The sequence below is a fragment of the Cornus florida genome, unplaced genomic scaffold (genome assembly GCF_030987335.1).
Source record: "Cornus florida cultivar Cherokee Brave unplaced genomic scaffold, ASM3098733v1 CherokeeBrave_3.0.0_Hap2_Chr11, whole genome shotgun sequence".
Classification (NCBI taxonomy): Eukaryota; Viridiplantae; Streptophyta; class Magnoliopsida; order Cornales; family Cornaceae; genus Cornus; species Cornus florida.
In genome coordinates, this window is record NW_026775581.1 from 120631008 (window position 1) to 120652665 (window position 21658).

A 21658-nucleotide genomic window follows, 5' to 3' on the forward strand; every position below is an offset into this window, starting at 1 on the left:
GAAGAGAGAACCAAAAACTATGTACTTCTTTCATGTCTGATCAGAAATTTTGATTTTTAATATTCAATATATCACGTAAAAGACTTCCAAAATCATAACGTAAAATGACCGAATCAACATAGGCAAGTGTGGGTTGAATTAGCGAAATCAACCTTCTACTCAGGTTAGCTATGGACGTTGGATACCAGTGTTTCAGTTGCTACCATATTAATGTCACATAAGCTGCAGCGACCATTGCATAAGACGCATGAGAGTGGGGATTTAGGGATATTATTATGCACGGTTCTTCAAGGATGACACTATTCTGGCATTGTACTTCTCCCTGTAATTTTTTTTTTTTTTTTTGGACAGAGTGACTCGAAGAGATCCAAGGAGGAAATTTTTTTTTTTCATATCAAATCGGAATTTTTGATTTTTAATATTCAATATTTAAAGCACATCAAAATTCTTAAATTAAAATGACCAATTCAACATGGGTAGATTTGAGTTGAAATGATGAAATCAGAACTCATCACTTGAAATGTCAAAATAAATCTTCTCAAATGAGGTTTAGCCACGAACTCACACTCTGAGTAGTTGAAAAACATTTAACAAGTTACGATTGTCGTTGCTGTTATGTGCACAGCAGGTGTGATCTATCATGAGTCCCAACAACCATTACAATTTAAAATTTGTGCTTCTCTGACTTATATTACCATTGTGTTTAGTAGTATTAAATTGGCACTTTAAATTTGGAATGGAATGAAAAGAAATTTCATTCAAATTTTATACTAATTTTTTTTTCAATTTCAAATCTAAATATCATTTTTACTCTATTTGTTCTTATCCAACCTCAATAGTTGAATAAAGAGTCTGATGTAAGGCAATTATTCAATAGATGATAGAGACCAAATTTGTTTCATCATCATATTTCAAAATAAAATTAACGGAAGTAAGAGTGAATTCAAAAGCGTGCAAAAATAACAAAATTGAAGTCAAAATAGAGTAAAACTGAGAATTAAAACAAGTGCAAAACGTAAAAACAAGAACAAGTGCAAAGCATGCACTAGAATGCAAAGCATAAGAACAAAACTTGCCAAGCATTGTGTAACTCAACTCTTAAAATAAAAAATAAATGAATACTGTAAGCCAACCAAGGACATGAACGTCATTCTAATTAAACATAGTGGCACAATTGGTCCACATCCGGGCATCGTCGTTGAATTGGCGGTTTCCTCCCATACGTATAAATTTGATTGAAATCAAAGTGGCGTTCTTTGCATTTTCTCTCTCTCTCTTCCGAAACTCTCTCCCCACATTTGAGAAACACAGATTCAGATCCGTTCGTCCCAACGCAGAGAGATCAAGAACTCTGTATATCCGATGGCGGTTGTGTCTCCTCTGGCCAAGTACAAGCTGGTCTTTTTGGGCGATCAATCCGTAGGCAAAACCAGCATCATCACTCGTTTCATGTACGACAAATTCGATACCATCTATCAGGTAATTCCATCTTATTTCCTCATTTTCTGTCCAATTTGAGAGAACTGGATGTAATTTCCGTCGCACTTGTGCCTAGATCTGGTTTTCTTTTCAATTTGATTGGATTTTCAGATTTATGTTGACGAATTAGGGTTTATATGTAATTTGATTGATGTTCCCAAGAAATTCGCGTTGACTAATGTGTTCTTGTATGTGTAAGTTCAGTTATGTATATGCGTAGTGCTTGCATGTCTTGTACATAAGATGCTTGATTTTCGAGATGATGGTTTGTATATACTTTCTATTCAGTTAGAGGACTAAGAGGAGTGCAAATAAATTTGTTTTTAAGGATTTTGTTCTGTTGCAAATCCTGGCTTCTGTAGATCTAATTTTTTGGCGTGTTATATAGATTGTTTATAATGCTTGTGCTGTCCTTAAATTGTGATTTTGATCATTTGGACATCGTATAATGACTTAGTTGAATTTCAATTTATTTTTCTGCAATAATGTGAGCCAGATACAACAGAACTATTATTTTACTTCTTTTCTGCTTAGCTTGTGTCTCATCACAGTAATTCAAATTATAATTATAGAATTAAACAGAGAGATATTCAGGTGGTGGCTTGGTTATTTGAAGAACAAAGGAGAAGGGTGTGAGGAATATAGTTATAAGTATCATTTTACATTTAAAGGGGAGAGAGAAGAAGCATTTTTGGAGGTGGATGGAAATTTCTAGAGTAGCTGAAAGTTAGAGAGGTGATGTCGGCAACTGTGATTGGTGTTGGACAGGATGGAACTTCTCACTTATCCCACTCTTTTCCACCGCTTCATCCTCAATTTATGGATAGAATAGAACTTTTGTCTTTAGACACTCCTTATGCAATGGGGGAGGGATGAAGTAGACCATATTGTAGTTGGTGATGATTGGTGTTCCAGGCTGGTAGGTTTTTGATTGAAGCTTTTCCCCATTGGTTACAAAGAATAAAGATGGGATATAAAACAAAAACAAAAAAAATTATGTTGTGCAGCAAGATTTACAAGGGTGTTTTTGGTGGAATTTTTATGTTCACAAATGTTATTTTTGTTAGGGACTAATGTGGTATATCCTGCGTTTTGGTGCAAAGAACAATGTTTAAAAAGAAAATCCAGAAATTTGTAAATCCCATCTGTCAATTCATGTAATAAGATCAAATTCTATTGCCATATGAGATGAGAAGAAAAAGAATAAAGAACTATTATTTTATTTGTTTCAAGTCTTTGACATACTTGTTCCTTGGATCTATGAAGTTTGCAGGATCTTAAAAGGCTTGCTAAATGTTGGTTCCTCTTAACCAATGGTTGTCAGTCCGAGCTATTCTCATGAGGCATGGACTGAGTACAAATTGAACCTTTTACATTATTTACCTAAAGCAGCTATTATAAGACTCAAAACTAGCATTCTCATGCTTGGCAGTCCAAACTATTACTACGTCAGGATCTTGACATAGAAACAACTTTGGATTTACCTTGATGAGATCATGTGCATAGTTTTTAAATCACTCCAGCTTGAGGTGTTAGGCACTGTTTTGCATAAACGTATATGTCTAATGTGTACCATAATTGTGGGAACACACACTGCCTGTTGCAGTGCCGTTATCTTTCATGTTACCCATTCCATGATACGGTAAAACAAAAAAAAAATTTATTTATTCAACTTAAATTTTCAAATTAGTTTTGAATTTCTATTTTTTTTTTTTTTTTTTTTTTTTTTTGCAATTTGAATTGCAGGCCACCATTGGCATTGATTTCCTGTCAAAAACAATGTACCTTGAAGATCGAACAGTTCGTTTGCAGCTTTGGTATGATGTCTTTCTTTCCTTCTATTAGATAGATGGATTTTCCACCTATGTACTTCCTCATTTGATCTCACTACTCTCTGTCACACTCATTTTGAACTGAAATTTTTATGGGAGAATAATGGAGGTTTTCATGAAAAATGTGGAGGGAATGTCTTATAAAATTTAGTAAAGCGGTAATTGCAAGGTTTAACAATAAAACTGGTCATTTGTCATTGCTTTATTACGAATCAATGAATATCCTACTGTAAGGATAAAATTAATTCATTGATATAAACGACGAAGCAGTTATGTTTTTTTTATTTTGTTTCTGTACAAAGCTTGTTAATGCTTCAAAAAGGTTGCAATGAACATGGGTGTGTGGAGATTGATAATTACAATGAAGAATTTACTCATCAATTTTATGTGGTTTTTCTGAAGTATATATTATTTTTTTTCATGTAAGACTTTTCTTACCTTTAACATGCTAATTGGATAGGGATACAGCCGGGCAAGAAAGATTTAGGAGTCTGATTCCAAGCTATATTAGAGATTCTTCTGTTGCTGTGATCATCTATGATGTTGCCAGTGAGTAGTAGTCTAACTGGATGGAGTGTTTTTTCCCAAATTCTTCAATGTACATTTTACGACTTCTCATACCAATATGAATACGTTATGCATGAAATAAGGGAAGGAAAAATGAAATCTTTTTCTCCATGGTTTTGTTTTTGTTTATTAAAGCTGATTCTTGAAAGAGAAATGGACAAGAATTTTGCAGAAAACTTTTAGGTCTGCAGATTCTTCTCTTAAGTACACAGTGAAGATGCAAGAGTTTCCTTCTTTTCTTTCTCTCTCTAGAATTCTTACACCTCAAACCAAAAAGATCCCTCTCCTTTCCATTCAATATCCTATTTATAGATATTTACAAGATATTTACTAGATATTTACAAGATATTTACTGATTGCTGGATCTGGGCCTATTCCTCCATAAGCCCTGGTCACCTTTGATGGGCTTACTCCCGTTCGGCCCATATGGCAGTGTCTTTATATGGGCTGACCCAGCTGTACGAACTGAATGTTGTGTTTGCGAGTCGGATCTGGCCCATGTCGTCCGGGGCCTCCTCAACTGCCCCCATAATTGTCCCCTATTTAATAAGGGGTAATTATTGATGGCGTCTCATCATGATGTTGACGGCTCGAGATAACCACATGGGGGAGCGGACGGTCAGATCCAGAATCAATGTTCCGGGGCTCGAGGAATTTCTCGCCTTCCCGACGCTTCGGCCCTCGGGCCCCTCGCCTTTATAATGCTCTAGAATTCCACTTCACTTCCCTTTACCGTCTCCATCATCAGCCAAGTCTCTCTCTTTCTAGAACAGTGCTAAGCTTTTTCTGGTGAAATCCTTCAAGAGTCATTCTTCCAGCGATCTTGCAGTCCTCCGAGGTTAGTTTCGTTCTTTTTACTTTCGGCAGGCTTCCATTTTCCCCCTTTTAGATTCTTCTAGCGCTTCCACCATGGTTGTAGATCTGGATGTTCTTCGTATGAGACTTAGACTTCCTGACAACATCGAAGTTAGGGTTTGCCCCCAGGATGTTAACATTACGACCGGCGCCGGCCTCCTGCCCGGCGAAGTCTTATTCACGAACCTTCAATTGAATGTTGTTAGGTTCCCTCTGCACCCTTTCTTTAGTTATGTCTTCAATAGATTGGGGATATCCCCTCTGCAGGTCAACCCCAACTTCTTTAGAATCATATCTGTTATGCTCTTGTTGATGCGTGACAGAAATCTGGACCTCGACCTCATAGACCTCCTTCTGTGCTATAAGGTCAGTAAGATCCGTACTAACGAACCCTTCTACCACCTCTACCCGTTCGAGAAGATGTCCATATGTACTGACACAATAAAATCTGAGAAGGGTTGGAGGGATAGCATAGTGGGCATTAGTGGGGCTTGGTCTTCGCCGGCTGCAGAGGATTACCCAATCCCGAGCGCCTTTGGTGTCTGTTCTGTCTCCTCCTATAAAAAATTCAAATCTCATAAACATGACTGCCCCTGCGAAACATGCGTTCCTCGTTTTTGCACTTTCTTATGCCGTTCCTTGGGAATACCTTGTGATGACTTGAGCTATAGTGTTTGCAGGGATAGGAGTAACTACTTGAAGAAATACGTTCTGAACGATATTCCTTCCTGCTCAGATCTCCTCACTTCAGACAACCTCTTAGCGCTCTCATCACTCGGCTACAACATGAGCAGACTTCAGATTCCTTCTTTTGGCAGGAGGAAGAATACTCCCCCAGCCACTCCTGCTGCTGGGGCGACCTCCTCTCCAGCGTCAGCTTCTTCCTCAGCCACCATATCTGACACTGTCCCGAGCGCAGTGGCTATTAACCCTGTTGCCAGCGCCCCTGCTGCCAACCAGAACGCGTCCCCCCCAGCTACCATAGCTCCTGCTGCTGCGGGGGGCGGTCGGGACAAAGAACGAGGCAAAAGGCCTCATCCTGATAGTGAAGTCGATCCTGAGGAGGAGCCTCTCATTAGAAGGATCCGGGTATCCGGGCCGGGTGCTCTCTTGCACCGAGCGGTCAGAGCTCCTGCTCCCTCTGGGCCTGCTGCAGCTGGTGGCTCTGCTTCTGCTTCAGGCCCCTCTTCTATCCCCTCCTTACCGCCAAGGGTCCCTCGGTACACCCGAACGGATGGGACGTTCGTGAAACCGAACGAGACCATGCTGAAGGATGGCCAGACCGCTATGGCCTACTACAGGAGCATGTGGACTCCGAAGGACCTTGAGGCGGCAAAGGGCCTTTCCCAGAAGGATGTGTTCAGCCGCTTTCCCCAATCTGCTATGGAGGTAACTTTTATTTTCTAACTCATGCATTCTCTCATATTATTTGGTCTTGCCTTCGCCCGACCTGACTATTGGCTTAACCGTTTTTAATGTGCACCCATGCAGACATTGTTCGGAATGATGGCCATGCAGAAGCAGGTGGAGATGGGGAACGCCAGGGCCCGTAAGTTTTCTGACAGCCTGGAGGTGGCTAATAAAGAAAACGACCTCCTCGCCATGAAGATTACCGAGGTACTGGCTCGGCTTGACAAAACCGAGCAGGAGAGAGATGTCCTGAAGAAGGAGAATGATTCCCTTCAGGATGAGAAGGACGCCCTCCAGCTTGAGAAGAGCGTCTGGCAGACTGAGCGGGAATCAATTAGAGAAGAGAAGGCAGAACTCCAGCGCCTTCTAGCTGATGAACAGTCTGCTCGGATGGCCTTTGAAAGAAGAGCTCTGGACGAGCGTACCGCTCTGATCGACGCGATCAGCAGAGTGGGTGGTGGGATGCTGGCCCTTCACGCTCGGTTCTCAAGGGTCGGTGCTCTTAGGTATGCTCAAGGATTCCGGGAAGGTTTCGCCGACCGGGTTCCGGATGAGGGACAGACCAGCTCCACTCCGGATGAGGTAGACAAGGATCTGGGGATCAAACCTCTGGGGGTCTATGTCGACCCAGAACCCACCGAAGCGGAGCGTATATTTGACGAGTGCCAGGACATTGCTTCCTCCAGGATCATCACAGCTCCTCCTACCGCTCTGCCACTGACCGCTCCTCAATCGTCAACCGTGGTTCCTTCCATAGCCACTGCTGACGCTGAACCCCAGCCGAACGATTCAGTCATTCACCTTGATTCCCCACCTCATGAAGGTGAGACGGCTGATGGGGCCGAGGAAGCGAGTCGGCACGACCAGGATGCTGTTGGTACTGAGGCGTCTAGCTAGGGCTCCTTTGAATTCTTCCATTCCATATCTTTTTGTAATGATGGACATCTCTCTTTTGTAAACTCAATGCTCAATATTAATGAAATGACAGAACTCTTTTTCCCTATGTGTTGTGCTCTATTCAACTTATTTTCAATACATACATATCTCTTCTCTCTTTTTCTTTTATATTAGCTTTGCCGTGTGTTTGTTTATGGCAAGTGCCTGGCGCTCGGCTAGGATGTCACTTGCCACTTGGCTTTAAGTTTTTAGCAAGTGTCTGGCGTTCGGCTTATAGTGCCAGCTGCCACTTATCTTACTTAAGTGCCTGGCGCTCGGCTAGAATGCCACTTGCCACTTGGCTTTAAGTTTTTAGCAAGTGTCTGGCGTTCGGCTTATAGTGCCAGCTGCCACTTATCTTGCTTAAGTGCCTGGCGCTCGGCTAGAATGCCACTTGCCACTTGGCTTTAAGTTTTTAGCAAGTGTCTGGCGTTCGGCTTATAGTGCCAGCTGCCACTTATCTTGCTTAAGTGCCTGGCGCTCGGTTAGAATGCCACTTGCCACTTGGCTTTAAGTTTTTAGCAAGTGTCTGGCGTTCGGCTTATAGTGCCAGCTGCCACTTATCTTGCTTAAGTGCCTGGCGCTCGGCTAGAATGTCACTTGCCACTTGGCTTTAAGTTTTTAGCAAGTGTCTGGCGTTCGGCTTATAGTGCCAGCTGCCACTTATCTTGCTTAAGTGCCTGGCGCTCGGCTAAAATGCCACTTGCCACTTGGCTTTAAGTTTTTATAGTAAACCGTTGGAAAAGAAAATTCTTTTTTTTTGTAAATTTCAGTAACTTGCTCATTCATATGTATTTGATTGACAACAAACAACATCCAATTGAAGCCGGAACTTAGCTTTTATTGGTAGTACCTCTTCAGAGACGTGGCGTTTCAGGGCTTGCTGACCAACCTTCCCGCCATGGTTTCCAACGTATATGCCCCCTTGCCAATAACTTCTGCAATTCTGTATGGGCCTTCCCAGGGTGGCATCATTTTTTTGACCATCCCCACCTTTCTTTTCAGAACCAGATCGCCAGGGGCAAAATCCCTGTGTTTTACTCTCTTGTTGTGACTATTCGCCAGCACTTGCTGATACGATGCTAGCCTTATAGCCGCTGCGTCCCTCCTTTCGTCTATCATATCGAGGTTCAATCTTAACATCTTGTCGTTCTGATCTCGACTTCATGCTAAGCTTCTGATAGTGGGGACTAAATGCTCAACCGGTATAACTGCCTCGGTACCATACGCCATTGCGAACGGGCTCTCTCCAGTCGGCCGCCTTGGGGTGGTTCTGTAAGCCCATAGAACGTTCGGGAGTTCATCCAACCACTTCCCCTTATGATCTTCCAGCTTCTTCTTAATGCAGGCGAAAATGGTTCTGTTTGTGATTTCTGCTTGTCCGTTGGCCTGAGGATGACTTACTGCAGCCAACTTCTGGTTGATTCCATACTCCTCCAGTAGCTTTCTTACTTGCCCGCTGTCGAGGTTTGTGCCATTGTCCATGACTATTGATCTGGGAACACCGAAACGGCAGATAATATTGTTCTAAATAAACCGTCTCACATGAGTCTGAGTCACGCTAGGATACGGTTCTGCCTCCACCCATTTGGTGAAGTAATCCGTGGCCAGTAACACATACTTGTTCTGAGCTCTTGCAGTTGGCAGGGGACCGACCACATCCATCCCCCATTGCGCGAAAGGCCATGGCGAGGCCATTACGTGCAATTCCTCAGGTGGTTGGTGGATCAATGGTCCATATCGTTGGCATTTATCGCACCTTCGAGAGAACTCCTCCGCATCTCTTGACATGTTTGGCCAGAAATACCCTTGTGTCATTGCTTTATGCGCTAACGATCGCCCCCCAGAATGATTGCCACACACACCCTCATGAATAGCTCGCAATACCTGCTGCGACTCCGCGGGGGTGACACATTTCAAGTATGGGCCAGAGTAGGACCTTCTGTACAGCTGGTTCCGCACGATGGCGTACTTGGCAGCATTCTTTTTGAGTCTCCTAGCTTCATCCCTTTGCATAGGCAAAACGCCATCTCGAATATAGGTAATGATGGGGTCAATCCAACTCGGTTCATACGGTATGACGTTGACTTGCCAAGGGTCAGAGTCCAACGGTTCTTCGAAAATAGATGGCTGGGTCACTATTCCTACTGGAATCACCCTCGCCAATGTTTCACCGCAACTCGAAGCACTGCATGCTAAACGGTCTGCATCTGCATTCTGTTCCCTCGGCAGCTGTATGAATTCAATCTTTGCAAAGTCCTTGGCTCTATGCAGAACGGCAGAACGATATGCCCCCATCGTGTCATCCTTGGTCGCGTACTCACCATTTACCTGTCGAACAATCAGCTGCGAGTCACTATACACTGTCAAACTTTTGATCTGTAGCTCTCTGGCCAACTTTAATCCATTTAGCAACGCCTCGTATTCCGCTTCATTATTGGTGGCTCGGAACTCAAGTCTGAGTGCTTGGCTCAAGGAAGTACCCTCTGGGGTTTGCAGTTTGATCCCAATCCCAGCCCCCATCTGGTTAGAGGAGCCATCCACAAAAAGTTTCCAAGAGCCGCATCTAAGGTCCTCTTCCGTATCTTCGGTGTCACATTCTAGTAAGAAATCGGCTACCGCTTGCCCCTTAACAGCTGTTCTCGGCTCATACGTTATGTCAAATGAACTCAACTCTATGGCCCACTTTGTCATTCTGCCCGAGAGCTCTGGCTTGTGCATAAGCGTTCTGATTGGGAAAGTTGTTAGAACAGCTATGGGGTGGGATTCGAAATAATGCCTCAACTTTCTTTTTGCATTTACAAGGGCAAGTACCACCCGTTCGGCCTTTGAGTATCTTTTTTCCGCCTCCGTCAGTGTTTTGCTTACATAAAATACCGGGTATTGCACCCCTTCCTTGCAACGAATCAGAACGGCACTCGTCGAGACACCAGATACTCCAAGATATAGAAATAACTTTTCTTCCGGTTCTGGGGCTGACAGGACTGGTGGATTCTGCATATATTCCTTCAAATGAGTCAATGCTTGTCGTTACTCATCCCCCCAGACCTGCCTTCCATGGTTCCGAATCGTGTCAAAGAATGGTTTGCAGTGATCTGACAATTTTGAAATAAATCGACTTAATGCAGCTATTCGTCCTGTGAGGGCTTGCACCTCTCTGATCGTCTTTGGCTCGGCATTCTTAATCAAAGCCTCTGCTTGAGCGGGGCTAACTTCGATGCCCCTGCGGTTGACCACGTGTCCCAGAAACTGTCCGGAACTCACACCGAACGAACACTTGGTCGGATTGAGCCTCATCCCATATCGCTTTAGTACATCAAATACATCTTGCAGATGCTTCAGATGATCATCCTTTTTCCTACTCTTTACCACCATATCATCAATATAGGCTTCCACAATCTTACCCATTTGATTCTTAAAAACTTTGCTAACAAGTCTTTGATAAGTTGCTCCCGCATTCTTTAGCCCGAAAGGCATAACTTTGTAGCAGTACGTTCCTCGCTCGGTGACAAAAGAAGTTTTTTCTTCATCTGCGGGGTCCATAGGAATCTGATTATAACCTGAATATGCGTCCAGAAAGGTTAAACGCTCATACCCAGTGGTGGCATCCACCATTTGATCAATCTTAGGCAACGGGAAGCTGTCCTTCGGACAGGCTTTGTTCAAATTGGTGAAATCAATGCATACTCGCCATTTCCCATTCTTCTTCTGCACAACAACGACGTTGGACAACCACTCAGGGTAGTGCACCTCTCTGATAAATCCCGCATCAAGCAGCCTATCGACTTCTTCCGCTATGATCTGATTACGTTCTGGAGCAAATCTTCGCTGCTTCTGTTTCACTGGTTTGAAATTGGGATTGACATTCAGGGAATGACAGGATACGGAGGGACTAATTCCAGGCATGTCTAGGTGACTCCATGCGAATACGTCGGCATTGTGGGACAAGAAATCCACTAGCTCTTGCTGCTCTTCTCTGGTCAGTCTTATACCTACTCTGGTAGTTCGTTCTGGCCTGGACTGATCGATCTGCACATCTAGAAGGGGCTCCTCGGTCAAGTCGACTGACTCCTCCACCCTATTCTGCTCGAGCGGAGGTTCCTGTAATTGCTATCTGGGGCTTGCCGAACGGACGGGCGCCTTTCCTTTCCCAGCATGCTTTAGTGTGACGGAATAACACTCTTTGGCTGCGACCTGATCCCTCCGAATGTCTATCACTTTATCTCCATCGGGCCCGAGGCACCTCATGACCTGATGCAGAGTTGAGGGTACACCTCGGACTCTGTGAATCCATCCTCTTCCCATCAGGAGATTATACGAGGGGTGAATTTCCACAACCACAAAAGTTTCCATAAGAGCTCGTTCTGCAGCTTGAACCTCCACTTCCACCATCCCGACGGGTTCCACCCTCTTCCCATCGAACCCTAACAAGGGATTTCCGGTGGGCTTGAGCCTCTCTGGTTTAATGTCGAGCCTGTCAAATGTGTCCCTCGGCATGACATTCGCACTGCTCCCAGGATCGATCAGAACTCTGCGCACCAGGCAATCTGCCACTGTCAAACTGACTACCAACGGGTCGTCATGAGGCAGTTGAACACGCTGCAGGTCTGTCCAGTCGAACTTTATCTGCATCGACAGGCTCTGCTGGTGTAGAGTAGTCACATTGCCGACCCTTTTCTTCATCTGCGCCTGCCGCAGGCGCACCCGGAGCAGCTCATCTGACTCTTCACTAGGCTCGGGTCGACCATGGATAGCATTGATTATACGAACTGGTTGTGAATTGTGGGAGCTTTGTTTATGACTCCTTTTTATTTGTTCCACCGGTCGATTCTGCTCCATCGCCGAACCTTGAACATAACTCGCGAACTCCCCTCTAGCTATCAACATCTCCACTTGCCTCCTCAGGTTCCTGCATTCGTTAGTCTGATGACCGAAATCAGAATGAAAAGCACAATGTTTAGTTTGATCCCTCTGTTCGAGGGGTTGCCTAATTGGCAGTGGTGGATGAAACTTGTCTTTGTTCTCCTGATACAGCCTTGCCAGAGTGACCTTCAGCGGAGTAATCAACTCTTCCTCCCTGGACCTTTTTTCTGCCTTCCAAGAGGTCTGACGTTGCGGCTGAGCCTGCTTCTGCCTGATCTTTGCCTTGGACTTTTCCTCGGTCGACACCAGCGACGTTGTCCGAGCATTAGCTGCCTCCTCTTCTTCTAGGCGCACAAAGCCATCGGCTCTCTCATTGAGTTCATCCATAGTAGTCGGCGTGTTCACTACCAGACTGGTGTGAAACGGAGTTCCGCGTGTCATGGCTAACTTGAAGGCTTGAACTGCCGTAGAAGGGTGGCATTCGATCACCATACTCTTAGTGAGATTAAACCTGGTAAGAAAGGCCTGGAGACGTTCATCCTTGTGCTGCCTCATCGTGAATAGGCTCGAGATGTCCTTCGGCGGGCGTTTGTTCCCATAGTACTGGCTTATGAACCGATCGCACAGGTCTCTGAAACTACCAATGGAGCTCCTAGGCAAGTTTTTGAACCAGCTGAGCGCCGGTCCGGCCAGGCTTGTAGGGAAACATTTGCACATTAAAGAGTCGTTTTCCGTATTCAGGGCCATTTTCAACTGGATATGATACACATGATCGATCGGATCGGTCGTTCCGTCGAACAGAATAAAGACTGGCATAGCAAACTTCCTTGGATGCGGGGCATTCAAGATCTCGTCGGTGAATGGTGAATCCACCGTCCGAGCCGCGGATCGGAGAGCTTCATTCTCTCTCTGGAGTCCAGCGGTAGCTCTGTGAGTTACGGTTCTGCCCTCCGAACCGTGATGAGTGACAGTAACCATGGAGGGCCGGTAAGACGGATCGAACGACCGTTCCTCTATGAACTCTCTTTGCCAAGGCGACGCTATTCGACGGCGATCAGCCTCCATCACTTCCTCTCAGTCGAACCTTTCCCGCTGCGGATCAACGTGAGTCGATCCTTCGTGATCTTCAACTCGACGAACATTTGGCAGCAAATTGTCCATCATCCTTTCATCACGGTGATGAGCTGACTGATTGTTCTCGTCCTGTTCGCCTTGATGCGCGATATTAGATTGAACACCTCCTTCTCCGACTGGAAGTGGATGCGAAACCGCAGGTATTTGCCGATGTTGCAGTCCAGCTTTCAATTCTGCATTCTCTTTTTTGAGAACGTCGATCAAGTTCATCAACTCCTCAAGCTTTGTTTGCTGGACAGTCTCCATCGGATTGGAGCTTTCACCTATCATTATTCCCGAACGGAGTAAAGGCATTAATCTCAAGTTCGCGAGTAGATCCGAGCTTCGTGAGTAGGAATTTTTAGATCTGGCTTCTAATTCTCCGAATTATGCTCACTGTTTACGAGTTCTGAATTGTCTGAACTCTAAATCCGTCAGATCCTGCCACAATCGAACAACTCGTTGTTGCGTAGATCTGAAGTCACTCCTGCCAAAGCTTCAAGAATTGTAATTCCTCCAGAGTAGGTCACAATCGCTCAGATCTGGATTCAAATCCCAAAGATCGAGTCTCGATCAACCGAATTGGTTTGAATCCATTCGATATTCCTCATTGATCAACCAAACTTCCATGCGTTTCCCACAGACGGCGCCAATTGAAGATGCAAGAGTTTCCTTCTTTTCTTTCTCTCTCTAGAATTCTTACACCTCAAACCAAAAAAGATCCCTCTCCTTTCCATTCAATATCCTATTTATAGATATTTACAAGATATTTACTAGATATTTACAAGATATTTACTGATTGCTGGATCTGGGCCTATTCCTCCATAAGCCCTGGTCACCTTTGATAGGCTTACTCCCGTTCGGCCCATATGGCAGTGTCTTTATATGGGCTGACCCAGCTGTACGAACTGAATGTTGTGTTTGCGAGTCGGATCTGGCCCATGTCGTCCGGGGCCTCCTCACACAGCTTCTGCAGATTCTTCTCGTGTAAAAAAGGTTGTAAATATGTGTAAGGTTATGCAAACATGCATATACCTGCATGACATGCGTGTGTAGTACATACATGATATCTTTCCGTGTTTTCAACCCATGACTTCCCAAGTCACAATGAAGCAACCTTACCATTGCGCCAAGGCTCGCCCTCAATTTAATTTTAAATTATTTTGTATCAGAATTTATATTTGCTATTCACTAAAACTTCTCTGCTTTATAATTATCAATGCAAAATTGTCATGTTGCAGATCGTCAATCGTTTAAGAACACTTCCAAATGGATTGAAGACGTACGTACAGAACGAGGCAGTGATGTCATTATTGTTCTTGTTGGGAATAAAACTGATCTTGTCGAAAAAAGGTGGGAAATCAACTGATAGATCATATATTCTCTGTTTGGCTTTGCTCAACAACAAATTCTTTTGTATGTCTGTATGGTTACTGGTAACAAAAGTTTCAGCATTTAAGTAAATCAATTTCAGTAATAGATTGCTTAAAAAATATAAAAAAAAAAAAAAAAAAAAATTAAAAATAGAAAGGACAGGAAGTATAAGTGGTCTTCAATTATTTGCAAATACCTGAATATCATAAGCGATTTTGTCTTTTTATTTTCCTGGAGTTCTTCTAATCTTCCTGCTCTCATGCTTAACAGGCAAGTTTCAATTGAAGAAGGAGACGCCAAGGCTCGTGAGTTTGGTTTCATGTTCATAGAAACCAGTGCAAAGGCAGGATTTAATGTCAAGGTGAAGAAACCTCGAGTAACTAATACATTTTTTTTTTTTGGAGAACCCTGAATTGAATTCTATGATAAAGAATGTTTTCTCTTCTTGTTTCATGTCATATGCTTAGCCCTCTTGAGTAGTGTTCTTGTAGGATATTTCCTAAAGGCATAATAAATTTGTAAGGATTGTCCGGACTCTATGATGATATCATATTCTAATCCAAACGGTTACTCTGTGCTAATTAAAATTGCAGCCATTATTTAGAAAGATTGCTTCTGCCTTGCCGGGGATGGAAGCTCTTTCCTCTACAAAACAGGAAGACATGGTTGATGTGAACTTGAAGCCTACTGTGAATACATCCCACAAAGAGCAGCAAGGTGGAGGTTGTGCTTGCTAGATAATGAATTTGGGAGGAAGAAGTGAAATCACCAAATGCCTAAATGAAAACTCAGCAAATCCGATTCTCTAATTAGCTAATTCTGAAGTGAGATGAGATTCTGGCAGTTCCGATTCTTTTTGTTCAACATACCAATGAGTTGTTCCAAGTCTCTGGACAGAGGTAGCCAGCAACGGTCTGTCTCAGATACTACGGTTCAGTTCCAGGGGATATTCTGTTATTGTTATATTATTACAAACTTTATCAGTTACTGATTTTTTGATAAAACCTTTTCCTGAACTGCATTTAGGGATTCTGTCGCAGTAGACGATAGGATCCAAGAGAGGACAAAATGTACAGGCTTCTTAAGTGGCAGAAGCTTGCTCTGCAGCTTCATGGCCCAATTTCGGCTGCTCTCTTCTTATGGTACATGTCAACTATTTCAATGCACTTTTGGGAAATTTCTTTCAAGCCAATATCAGTGAAGTTTCGCCTGTTGTACTTTTCACAGTGGTTTCCCAAAATGCATAATGCCATTTCATTCATAACAAGCATTGAAATTATAACGAACATGGAATAACTGTATGCATGTGATTTCAATTTATGTACACTAGGGAAAGAAAAAAAAAAAAAAACCCAAAAGTAAGAAGATCTAAAGAAACTAAAGAAAAGAAAATCCCCTTAATAGCAATCTACAGAGACTCCTTCAGAGCAGAGAGTCTGGAAGGAAGCTAAAACCTTATCAGACACTAACAGACCCACCTCCATTCTGCCTCACTCTCAGGGTCAGATATATTAGTATCATTGTTCCGATAATCGACCTGGAAAGAAGAGATGCACAAGTCAATTATTGGAGAAAAATTAAAAATGACAAATTTAGTAACTGACTACATTATCATTTCAAGTCCAATATGGAAACCAGTGCTCATGAATTTTAAAAATAAATTAACAACTTCAGACATGGCATGCATATAGAAGTGGAAAAGCATATTATATTCCACATTAACCATCCAAAATTTTAAGTTAGAGCAGCATCTAATAGAAAAGCCTCATCATATTTGCTTCACCCATGTAGGTTCTTCATGTGCACTGCAAGAGGTATCCATACAAAACAAAATTAATAATAATAATAAAAATCAAAATTGTGATTTTATTAAATCAACGATTTATAAGTTACGTGAAGAAAATTTTAAGAAAAGCGTAATATTAATCGAGTATCAATGAAAAGGCAGAAGAGTATAATTTCAACTAAAACTGTTCTCAAGTCTAGAAAGCTCATTTCGGCTATTTAGGAATAGATACAAGAATCCTCGAACATTTTCCTTTTTCTAGTGTTATGCTTTATTAAATTTTAGTACAACATGCGTATTTCATTATGGCTTCTCAATGGTACCAGATTGGTCTTTTTTTGGACACCCCTAGTCCACTCACCCTCTTTTTAGACTTTTCCCTCTCATGTCTTCCCATTAAACCCCTCAAAAAAATTAGGCAGTAATTTGACAATTTCACTTTCCAAGAAAAAGAAAGAACAATTAAGAAGTAAATAGGTGTTGATGATTCTCAATTATCCAATAGTGTATCATAAAGCATGACTTGTCTGAAAAATTGTACTCTAAGTCCCTCCTTAGAGCATTAATTGCTTTAGAAGTAATTCTAACTTCATACTGGCCATTTAAAATTTCATGAAGCTAAAACCCCTCCTCCTTTTAATGTTCACTCATATCCCTTGGCCAAAAATTTGCACCAATCTTGAATTATTACATCTTGGTTGTTTGAGTAACGTAGTGTAACACCTTTTCTCATCCTGAATGAAAATCTTATTTACTAAATCCATATTTTAAACAAAGTACATGCATCACAAAGTCTCTTCTTGACACAATTCTCGGATAGTTTATTCATAATTATTGTAATTCATTCACCACTCCAATTATATTGAGGCTAGTTAAAGCTGCAACAATGTGTGTGTGTGTCTAGAGCAAAACTCAAGGATGTGAACAACCAGAATTCTTAAGAGTCAGATCGTACAATTATTGGTCAGGATGTATAAAGATACTAAAAACAATTTGACATTCCATATTCTATACAAACAAAAATAATAATACTAATAAATAAATAAATAATTTCTACTCTATAAATTTTTTCATTTCCAAGGCAAAAAATATTTTCATCTGTGCAAATTTCCATATGTAAAATCTTATTGAAATGGATGCAACTTGGAAATGAAGTTCTATTACGAACTTGTCAGATTTAAGTAAAAATGAATGACACGTTGGGTCCCAAACTTACAAGACTGAGAAAAGAAGAACAACTTTTCTTGAATTGAATGAGTTGGAGCGCTTATATTTCCTCGATTTGTTACTAGGCGTATCATGAACCCTCTCAATCATTGCTCTATCTGTTAAACCAAAGGAAATATATGTGAACAAGAGCTTAAAATAATAATAAAGTAGACTGATTGGCAGGGTAAGTAATTGATCTAATTCAGAAAACCAAATTATGTGATCTATGGCTACTAATTACGACAGTCAATGTTTTCTATGTAAAGGAGAAAGGAAAAAGAGTTATGCAAGAGAAAAGAAGCTTTACATAAATATATATATATATATGTATGTATGTATACGGATCTTTAGACCAGCCAAATGGATTGGTGATGACATGCATGGGTATCATGGCAAATGATCTCAATAAGTTGTCTTTTAAGATCATCTAGATTCCAGATAAGCTAGAATTACGCTATTGGCAATGTATGTAATCGCCAATTTTGCCTAGATAGTATAGTGCCTCCCCATTTTCCCCCATGTTGAGGGTTTTAAACCCCACAAATTTTGCAGTGGAGTTTCCAGTCTGCATTGTCTTCTCTCGGGTTTGATTTTGTAGCTTGAGGCATGCTTTGTGCTGCTTATGGCTTTAACTTGGACTCACAAGCATATGTGTGGGCAAATTAATATGAGGATTTGTCTGTTTACTTTATCTTATACGTCCACTCTCCAAGCCATTAGGAGGAATGTCATTTGAAATATCTTTCAGTCAGAAGCACTTTGCACTCAAAGCATCCAGTGCACCATAACAGCATGCCCACTAGCAAAGAATTCTGTTCTTTTGAATTATTACTTGATTAGAGAGAAAATTGAAGTGATTACTTGTGCACAAAAACATACATGACCATATATAGTTTTTGTTTTTTTTTTTTCATTGGCAAGAAACACACATGCACTCACACACCCACTTTGCCTCTTTGGGGACTCGAACCCTCACCATCACTTTGGGAGGTAGGGGAGATACCACTAGGCCACAAGGCCCTTGGTCATTACCATATATAGTTAACAGTCCTAATATTTCACCAAAAAACAGCAGTGACAGTGACAGTGCTTGAAGATGCGTATACCTTTAAAAGGGAGCTTGGTTAACATGAGGCTGTAATTCATTAAAATCTGCGTGAATTTCTCTCCCGTGTGTAAGCTAATCTGTCTCTGCAGCAAATGATGTGAAGTCATCAAACTTGAACTAAACAATGTTGACAATATTAGAAACAAAGGGAATAACAATGCCCTGCATAAAGATCATATGAACAGCCAATTAATAATTCTCCAACATTTTACATTTACATAACTTACCATTAGTGGACCCTCACTCTTCAACTTCTCTACAGTTTCCTCCTTGGTCATAGGAGTCTCCAAGTTCCCCTTCTCGATATCGATTTTTACAATGCATGGTAAATGAGCATCTGGATTTTTCATCCGTAAATCGATGTAGTTCTGATTCAATTGGGCATCCAAGCACATCTCACTCTTAAATGGATTGGGAACTTCTACTAGGCTTAAGAGAGCTAACTGAGGTTCACATTGCATATTGGTTTTGCTTTTGTCAGGCAACATTGAGATGCTATGGGCATCTTGACTCTGCACAGAAGGAAAACATAGAATCTTCACATACTAAGTCAAACTTCAAATTGTCACTTGACCATCAAATGCCTATTTAGCATTAAGTTAATTAATAGTTCAGAAGACACCAAATGGGAAGAGCAAATTCTATAGAACAACATGGGGCAGTGAATCAGCCTCAAGAAACAAATCCACAAGAAAAAAAGAGAGGGTTTACCTAAAATGGATAAGAAAAATGATTAAAATTTACTTTTGTAAGAATGATGATGATCATTATGGTTTAGCTACAGTAGATTAAAAAATGTCTACACTGCATAATAATCGAGTTGTATATGCAATTTAAACTGTTTCAAGTACGAAACCTCCACTCGAAGCAAAAGGAGAAAAAAAAAAAATTTGAACATCAAATAAAGCGTTACTGAGTCTACTGACTAAATCCTAAAATCTCACAGATCAATTTTACATGTGAACTGTAAAGAGGGGAATTAAAATACATAGATTTACCAGTTTCTGATATGGTGAAGTACAAATACCAAGATAATTGAAAATTTGTGCTCAAAATAGATTCTCTAAAGCTCCATCTAACTAGACTAGCAGAATTTACAATTAACTGTGCAAATGAAGATGAGGAATTCAGAATCAGAACAGCATTAAGATTTATAATGCGAACAGATTAGTAGAAAATGCGAGTTAGACACCAAAGATAATCAACAATTAATTTAAGATTTGAAGCTCAAAATGCAACTCAACGCAGAGAATCAAAGGTCGAATTATTCATCAAAAACAGAGAACTGAAAACGAGAACACTCACCTCCTCGCCAGAATTGACCGCCATTACAGAGATGACTAAGAGAGAGAGTGTAGAGATGAAGATTTCTTCAGACGTGTGAGATTCGAAAAGAGAGAGTGAGAGATTGAGTTTGTAATGTGCATTTTCGTATCAGATGTACAGATTTATTTCAGGAGTGGGGGAGCGTTTTCCGAACGGCATGATTTGCCAGGAAAGCTCCTGATCACGACGTTGATGACGGTCACATTGATCGTTTTATTCTGACGAAAATATCCGACGAAAATATCCTTGAGATACAAACTAGGGTCCCGAAACAACACCTAGTGTAGTATGACCTTCTATACATTCTAAAAGTTCTTATATTTAATTTTGTAGACCTAAATCTTGAAAAGACTAAAACATCCTTCTAAATGTGAAATAACAAAGTGAGTGAAAAAATTTAATTAAATGTGAAATAACTAAACTACTTCTCCTTGTATATATTTTATAGGATAGGATTGTGGACAAATAATAATCTTATAATATGTTGTATACATTTTAAATCTCCTTAACATTCAATTTTGGTGCAAACAATGACCTGAATGCTGAAAAGACTAAATTATCCTTCTACAATTGAATAAAAAATAGATTAAAAAATTTTAATTAAATGTGACAGGTATATATATATATATTATCGAAAGAAATAAGGATATTTTTAAACTTTTATATCTTAAAAAATCTTGTGTAGTGCACGTAAATAAATTATTAACAAAACAAAGACCTACGGCCCTTCAATCTCAATTATTTTTTTCAAATCCTTATTTTTCCTTTTTTGAGTAATTTTTTTTTTTTTAAGAAATGATTTTGGAATGCATACTAAATTTAAAACAATAATATTTAATTTATACAGAGTATATATAATACTGTATTTGTATAGTTTTATAAATTTTTATTTTGTAAATTTAAATTTATAAAAAACGGGAACAAATAATTTTCGGTTTACAAATTGTGGTTTTGTTAACTAGTTTAACATATTTTCAAATTTTAGTGATTTAAAGGATTTGTTTTCTACACCTAATTAATGTTCATTATTCGGAAAAAAAATTAAAAGAGTATTGCCACTTGAAGTTTAACTATTATATGTTAGTAGATGGTGTTTGACTCACGTATTTACATTGCACAACATAAAGGACTATAAACATTCTGACAAAAAAAATAATAATAATAAAAAATGGAGTATAAAAAGAGTGTAAGTTTTTTACAATGAAAAAAAAAAAAAAAAAAAAAAAAAAAAAAAAAAAAAAAAAAAGTACAGTATTAAGTATGCACTGTGCACACAGCAACTCATGGGACCTATTCGACCATAAACTTGTAAATACTAATTAATTTTTTTCATTTTCAGAATCAACATCAATGAATTCACATTTGTATGTTGGAGATTCAATAATAAAAAATGTAAATGCTAAACATTAATGCGAGAAATACATGTTGGCAAATTATTGAAAGAGAAGGGTATTTTTTGTAATTCTAGGTTTATTTGTCTCACTGTCACACAGACAGCTGCACGTGAATTTTAGAGCTTTCCCCTAACGACAAATCAATCAAACTGCAAGAAGAGGAGTCACGGGTGATACTATTCAGAGTTTTGCAACCGACCTTTGCCTGTGATGCATTCTGAAATTGCCTGAAAATGACCCACACCACACGATGAAGATTTTGACACCTACTTGTGATTTTTGTTTCTGTCAACCGAATAAATTTCAGATATAAAAAAAAAATTCTCCACTCAGCTGAATTAACTTTTAAAGATAATTTTTGAAAATATATCAAATAATTTTTTATTTTTTATTTTATATAAAGAAA

General features: G+C 40.5%; 2 protein-coding genes across 3 annotated transcripts; one reads left to right on the forward strand and one right to left on the reverse strand.

Annotated features, from left to right (window-relative positions):
• Positions 1-1223: 1223 nt before the first annotated feature.
• Positions 1224-15787, forward strand: LOC132286120 (ras-related protein RABH1e-like). Its single transcript, XM_059788384.1, has 6 exons — positions 1224-1479; positions 3226-3296; positions 3772-3860; positions 14297-14408; positions 14700-14790; positions 15023-15787. The coding sequence occupies exons 1-6, from the start codon at positions 1363-1365 to the stop codon at positions 15164-15166; spliced, it is 624 nt and encodes a 207-aa protein (XP_059644367.1). The 5' UTR covers positions 1224-1362; the 3' UTR covers positions 15167-15787.
• Positions 15770-20139, reverse strand: LOC132286121 (uncharacterized). Of its 2 annotated transcripts, none has more exons than XM_059788386.1 (5): positions 19838-20139; positions 18760-19044; positions 18531-18609; positions 17432-17540; positions 15770-15966 (listed from the first exon to the last, which is right to left on the reverse strand). In XM_059788386.1, the coding sequence occupies exons 1-5, from the start codon at positions 19859-19861 to the stop codon at positions 15888-15890; spliced, it is 576 nt and encodes a 191-aa protein (XP_059644369.1). In that variant the 5' UTR covers positions 19862-20139; the 3' UTR covers positions 15770-15887. The 2 variants fall into 2 exon arrangements, with proteins under 2 accessions (XP_059644369.1, XP_059644368.1); XM_059788385.1 differs by having other exon boundaries at positions 18531-18615.
• Positions 20140-21658: the final 1519 nt, after the last annotated feature.

Excerpts from the sequence above, each read along its gene's own strand:
- LOC132286120 (XM_059788384.1), top strand. The coding sequence starts at position 1,363 with ATGGCGGTTGTGTCTCCTCTGGCCAAGTACAAGCTGGTCTTTTTGGGC. Across the intron at positions 1,480-3,225 it reads AATTCGATACCATCTATCAG|GCCACCATTGGCATTGATTT; the intron begins GTAATTCCATCT and ends TTTGAATTGCAG. Across the intron at positions 3,297-3,771 it reads ACAGTTCGTTTGCAGCTTTG|GGATACAGCCGGGCAAGAAA; the intron begins GTATGATGTCTT and ends CTAATTGGATAG.
- LOC132286121 (XM_059788385.1), bottom strand. The coding sequence starts at position 19,861 with ATGGCGGTCAATTCTGGCGAGGAG. Across the intron at positions 19,045-19,837 it reads CGGTCAATTCTGGCGAGGAG|AGTCAAGATGCCCATAGCAT; the intron begins GTGAGTGTTCTC and ends CCTTCTGTGCAG. Across the intron at positions 17,541-18,530 it reads AACCAAGCTCCCTTTTAAAG|ATAGAGCAATGATTGAGAGG; the intron begins GTATACGCATCT and ends TTGGTTTAACAG.